The following is a 5,738-nucleotide window of genomic DNA, read 5'->3' as shown; positions in this document are numbered from 1 at the left end:
TGCCAAGGATCTTGTAAGGTGCAGCAAGCAGGTCCTTACCAAAGCCTCCTGAGGAGTGACTCTTCCCCCAGTTGAATTGCAAGAGTACGGAGGCCATAGGTGAGTGAGGCAACCTGGCAAGGAATCTGAGTCAGAGTTGGAAATAGACTCCAGGAATCCCAGCATTTTATCTTCCTCTGACCACAAAACTGCCTTTCTTTGTGCCCTCCATCTTGGAAGGAGTTAGTGCAGTTCTTACACAGCATGGAGGTGATGGAGGCAAGGTGGGAAGCTGAATGATCAGTAGTGTCTGCACTGCTTGTTCAGCCAGTTCTCCATCAGGAAGCACCTGGAGAGCTGCCCTCTGTCTCCTCACAGCATGCTCACATTGCAAGAGGGGGTTTTTGTATCTCAGAGGAGTGGAACACAGCAAGACTTCTCTTAGAGCCACACATACAGCCATGCTGCAGGGAGAGGGTGAGGCAAATGCAGGCAAGTTCTCCCCTGGCTCCTCTCAGCTCTCAGTCTCAGAGGTGTTTGCAGGCAGGACTGGAGGCAGCCCCACCAGCTGAGTGCACATGGCTCCTTTGGTGCTTGGTGAGGAGTCAGCACTGACTGGCAGTTCCCAGGGCAGTGCTGGGATGTGTCCCAGCACCCATCTCCAGCAGCATGCCTGCATGATCTCTCTGGTTCACTCTCTTTACCTCCTTTCTCCAGGGGTGAAGGATGGAAGGTGGACAGTGCTGCAGCTTGTGGAAGCCCTGGGGTAAGAAAAGCCTTAAGCAAGTTATACATGGGGTAAGGGCCTTGCAGGGGACATTCCCAGAAGGAGGCAGAGTGAGAAGGACAAGTGTGCTCATCCAGGATGAGCTTCAGCACTGGATGACACATTGCAGTGGGCAGGATCTTATCTGTTCACAGTGTGGGGCTTGAGCAGTGCTTTGCCCTCCCTGGATGTGGGAGCTCTTTGGGAAAGAGCAAGGCTGGAGCAGCTCCTGATGCTCTCCCAGGACAGAGGAGAGATGCTGTGGCAGGCAGCATGCTGCAGGGTCACTTTTCAGTTGGGGCTGTCCCCAGCAGGAGCTGTCTGAGCACACAGCTGCACAATACCATGTCACAAGTTGGCTGGCACTCAGCTTCTGCTTTTGTCTCCAAATTGTCATGGCCTAGGCTCATTTCTCCCAAGCTGGGGGCTGGGTGTGCCTCACTGTAAGGGGTTTTATCCTTTTTGACCCTTGTGATCTTGGGAGCATGGTGCAAGAGCAATTTCTTTGGTCTGACTTGAGAACTTGGATTTCTTTCTGCATGGTTCTGGGGCTGAGTGCACACATGCAGCACAGACAGGGGGAGAGGAGTCTGTTTCCACTCTGCCAGCAAGTCAGGCATGGTTGGGCCCACAGAGGGGCACCTCTTTGGTTTTGTAATGTGGCCTGCTCAGGATGTGCTTCCTGCTTGGATGTACCTGTTCACATCAGGCTTCTTGGGCTTTCTCCCCTCCTGGCCTAGGTTTTGCCTGGAGAACACAGATCCTCGGATGCGAGGGCGAGGCATCCAGCTGTTGTCACAAGTCCTGCTCCAGTGTTACTCCCTGCTCCAGGAGAAGGAAGGTAAGGGCTTTTCTGGCCCTCGAGTGTCTGGCTGGACAAAGCCTGTGCCATTAAAATGTCTGTCTTGCAGTTAGCAAAGGGATTGATTTAACACTGTGACAACCTTGTACATGTCTCTAAGAGTCAAAGTCCCAGGTCCATGAAGCTCTGTGCTGCAACCTTTTTGCCAAACTCACCACACAGTTCAGGTCACTGTCTGAATACACCAAATTGCTGGACAGCTGGGGCCCCTGACAGTGTGTGGGTGTTGCACACCAAGGTGTGCTCAGCACCACGTGGGACACATTGGGGATACATCTGCATGTCAGAATCCTTGGTTGGTGACTCAGAGCAGGAAGACTGTCCTACACAGACCAAGTCATACTGCAGACCTGCAGCCTGACCACATTAACTCAGGAGGAACCCTGGGGCCTGGGGAGGAGGGAAGATCAGTGTAAGGATGAGAATGGACTGGGGGACCAGGGTGGGGAGGGGAAGATGCCCTGTTCGTGGAGGCAAGGAGAAAGTCTGCCTCTGTTAAATGCCCCATTAACAGCTGGCTGGCAGCAGGGAAAGCCAGTAAGTGCTAACAAGCTTTGGCTTGGGCTTGGAGGCCTTGCAAATGGGAAGCTGAACTTATGCCAGCAGGCTGGCTAGACAGGGGGCCTAGCTAGTAAGTAAGGTGGAGGAAGGGGAGGATGGAAGTAAAAGATGCTTAGTCTTGGAATTTGGCTCTCTTTGGCTGCAGCCAGGCAGGGCTGAGAGCAGCTGTGCATAGAACCTTATCTACTGCAGTAGCTGGAGACAGGTGTGATGGCTGATGGGAACTGGGGTGCTCTGGAGGGACAGCCAGAGGTGGGGAGATTCAGTGGGGATACTTGAAGGAGAAAAGAGACTCAGCAATTGAGCAAGGGGAGCAAGCTGTGTTAGAGCCTCGTGTCCCTGCTCACGCAGGTGATTTCTCAAGCGCTGCGTCAGGCTGCCTCCTGGGGGGCTGAGTTTCTGCAGCAGCTGTGGGCACAGGATGCTGCTAGCCGGCTCTTCCAGTCTGCTTCCTGCTGCCACTCCCCAGGGCTGGGGTGTGCAGGCGCCCGTGGCCGTGACTCAGGGGCCAGGAACGTGTTGTGGAGCCAAGTTGGAGGAAGGCAGAACTCCTGCCCCAGCTCTGTACCCCACCCCATGACATCCTCCAGCCTCCGCTGAGCAGACTGCCACTCTACTGCTGGTGTCTGCATCCACGTGTCTGGACAGGCCAGGGCAAACGCCTCTTGGGTAGCTCCTGCACTTCTGCAGCAGCCAGAGGTGCTGCTGCCCTGCTGCAGTTAGGTGTGGGCTGCTTACAAGAGGAGGGAAAGGTGTTGGAGCCAGGTGGGTGCACCCAACAGCAGCAGTTTGTCCCATTCACCAGTGCAAGATGCACTCACTCTTAATCCATCAGTTTGTGGTTGAGCTGGGGCCAGCACCCAGCAGCTGCATTTCCTAGGGCTAACACACGCTGGTGTCTGTTTCTGACAGTGCTGCATCTGGTCCTGTTCTATGAGAGCCGGCTGCAAGACAATCACCTGGTGATTCCCTCGGTGCTCCAGGGACTCCGGGCACTGGTGAGCTCACACCCCCAGCCCACAGTGCTGGGATGCATTGTCAGGGAGGTGCAACACCTGGGTATGGGTTGGGGCTCTGTGTCAAGCAGGGCCTGGCTGGGCTGTCTGGCAGCATTGCCCTGTCTCCTCTCTTCTGCTGTGCCTCTTGTGGAGGAGCCGGGGACAGGAGACTGCCTTGATTTCTTGCCCTGTGTTGGGTACTGGGGCAAGGATTCCCTGGCCACCCTGGGGAGCAGCACAGATGATGGGCATCTTATCCTGTTCTGTCTGGGGAAGGAGTGCTGAGCTCTCCCTCTTGTGGAAGAGGATCCTTCAGGCAGCTGCTGCATGGAAGCAGGAGCTCTGTTATATGGCTGCCGTCATTATATTCTATTCTTGCTTTTCTCTTCCTGTCCCCAGAGCATGTGTGAGGTGCTGTCCCCAGGGCTAGCAGTGTCTGTGCTCAAAGCCATCTTCCAGGAGGTACATGTGCAGGTGAGCAATTTGATTTCCTATCCTCCTGTCCTTGATCTCTGCTCCCTGTGTGTCTGGGAGTGGCTTACTGCCCTGAGGACTGGCCATTTAGCACAGTGCAGTGCTTCTGCAGAGCTCAGAGACAGCTTGGATCACTGCAAGAGTGACTGTGGGAGACAGACAACAGCCAAGAATCCTGTTTGGCCCTTGTCCTCTTTTTTCTCAGCCCTAGGGGAATTATTTCCTTTTGCTCCATTCTCTGTGTTTAAGTGCCCCCAGTCCAGTTCTCCTCACATATAAGATTGTTTCTGCTGGCAGTGCCTTGGGCAGCATGCGTGGCCCTGGTGTGACTGATAGTGCATTCATGCAGTGATGGGACAGAGTCATGTTCATGTGCCATTGCATAGGCATGTGCACACTTTGCATGTGATAAATGGGATCTCTGTGCTAGGAAGCAGCAGCTGAGCTGCTGGGGGTCCTGCTCTCTCTCAAGTGCATGTGTTACCTGTGGGGTAGTGGGTAGCTGTGCTGCCGTGTGTAGAGGATGGTTTTGATTGGTCTGCTCCTCCCTTCAGTCCTTGCTGCAGCTGGACCGCCACACAGTCTACAGCATCATCACCAACTTCATGAGCACCAGGGAGGAAGGTGAGGGGCCAGATGCCAGAACCACTCTGGGATTGTTGAGGCTGGGAAAGTGACTCACTTTCACCTTCTCCAAGGGCTCTGTGGCTCTGCCTGGGAGACCTGGATAAGGACTGTGGGGCTGGGGCAGTTTGGCTGATTTAATGCCGTGTTGTGAGGTCTGATGTCCTGCACCTGCTCACGCTCCCTCTTTCTGCAGAGCTGAAAGGCCTGGGTGCCAACTTCACCTTCGGCTTCATCCAGGTCATGGATGGGGAGAAGGATCCCCGCAATCTGCTGGTGGCCTTCCAGATTGTGCATGATCTCATTGCCAAGGACTATGCCCTGGGTGAGCCTAAACCTGCCATGCAGAGCTGACTGGGAAACATGGCCCTTTTCTTTAAGCTGTTGGAGGGATGGCTCCTGGGTCTGACCAGGCATGGGGTAGTCCCTAACATGCTTTAAAAGCTGCAGAGCTGGCCTATCATGGGTGCTGAACATAGCTGCTGTGCCTTTTTTGCCCTGTATCTTTGCTCACCCCCTCTCTCCTCTGTCTGCAGGTCCCTTTGTGGAGGAGCTGTTTGAAGTTACATCCTGCTACTTCCCTGTTGATTTTACTCCAGTGAGTGAGTCTGCCATGTGCCACAGCCTATGCTTTATTTCTTTCTGGTGTTTTCTTAGGGGGGTGTGTCTCCTCCAGGGAATGGGATGAGAGAGTGGCCAAGGGTCTTGGCTGGGCAGTGTTCAGCTGTGAGCTGTGGTACCCAGGCTGACAGGCTGGTGCCAAACTAGCTGCAGTGAGTGGTGCTGCTGCTGCCTTGTTGGAGATGAAGTGATGCAGCCTCGGCTGATGGCTGGGTTGGGATGTTTCCTCAGTGGTGGGTGACCGGCTCTCTGCTTCCTTCCCAGCCCCCCAATGATCCTCATGGCATCCAGAGGGAAGACCTGATCCTGAGCCTCCGGGCTGTACTTGCCTCCACAACCCAGTTTGCTGAGGTACAAAGCTCCTTGGGGATTCTTGAGTGCCTCACTGTTCCCTTAGCACAGGCTGCCTTTCATAGTGCTGCAGCTCCTGCTGTGACTCTGTGGGATGGGGAAAACTGGAACCAGGAGCCTGCACTTGGGCAGCCCTGTCTCCTGCTGGGCCTGGTCATGGGGAGGGTGCTGACTGACACCCTAGGAAGGGGCTGCCTATTGCAGGTACCCCTTCACCTCTGCTCTCCTGGCAGAGGCGGAACTTGCAGCTTTGCAGGGCCATGGACAAGGTGGTGGGCTGAATTAAAGGTGTTTCTCTCTGCAGTTCCTTCTCCCTCTGCTTATTGAGAAGTTGGACTCAGAGCTGCAAAGTGCCAAGCTTGACTCGCTGCAGACTCTGGTAAGGAGAGATCCCCTACTCCCTTCAGCCAATCTGTGGCAGTAGCAGCTGCCAGCCAGTTCTGAGCCCGTCTTCCTGCCAGCCAGAGACTCTCTCTTGCAGAGCCACAATTCCAGAGGCCTG

At 54.9% G+C, this 5,738-nt stretch overlaps 1 protein-coding gene across 1 annotated transcript in view; it reads left to right on the top strand.

The window, feature by feature from the left end:
• The first annotated feature begins 701 nt into the window (after positions 1 to 701).
• MMS19 (MMS19 homolog, cytosolic iron-sulfur assembly component) overlaps positions 702 to 5,738 on the top strand; it is an 11,440-nt gene continuing 6,403 nt past the window's right edge. Inside the window, exons 1-9 of the mRNA XM_014309562.2 lie at positions 702 to 745; positions 1,486 to 1,586; positions 3,081 to 3,166; positions 3,566 to 3,640; positions 4,195 to 4,264; positions 4,461 to 4,589; positions 4,801 to 4,862; positions 5,150 to 5,236; positions 5,541 to 5,615. Of these exons, the coding sequence (XP_014165037.1) occupies positions 1,514 to 1,586; positions 3,081 to 3,166; positions 3,566 to 3,640; positions 4,195 to 4,264; positions 4,461 to 4,589; positions 4,801 to 4,862; positions 5,150 to 5,236; positions 5,541 to 5,615 (657 nt within the window). The 5' untranslated portion in view covers positions 702 to 745; positions 1,486 to 1,513. The remainder of the gene's footprint in view (positions 746 to 1,485; positions 1,587 to 3,080; positions 3,167 to 3,565; positions 3,641 to 4,194; positions 4,265 to 4,460; positions 4,590 to 4,800; positions 4,863 to 5,149; positions 5,237 to 5,540; positions 5,616 to 5,738) is intronic.

Source organism: Geospiza fortis, unplaced genomic scaffold (assembly GCF_000277835.1).
Source record: "Geospiza fortis unplaced genomic scaffold, GeoFor_1.0 scaffold130, whole genome shotgun sequence".
Lineage (NCBI taxonomy): Eukaryota > Metazoa > Chordata > Aves > Passeriformes > Thraupidae > Geospiza > Geospiza fortis.
The sequence above is the reverse complement of the archived record's forward strand: the minus strand, read 5'-3'. Positions and strand labels throughout refer to the sequence as shown.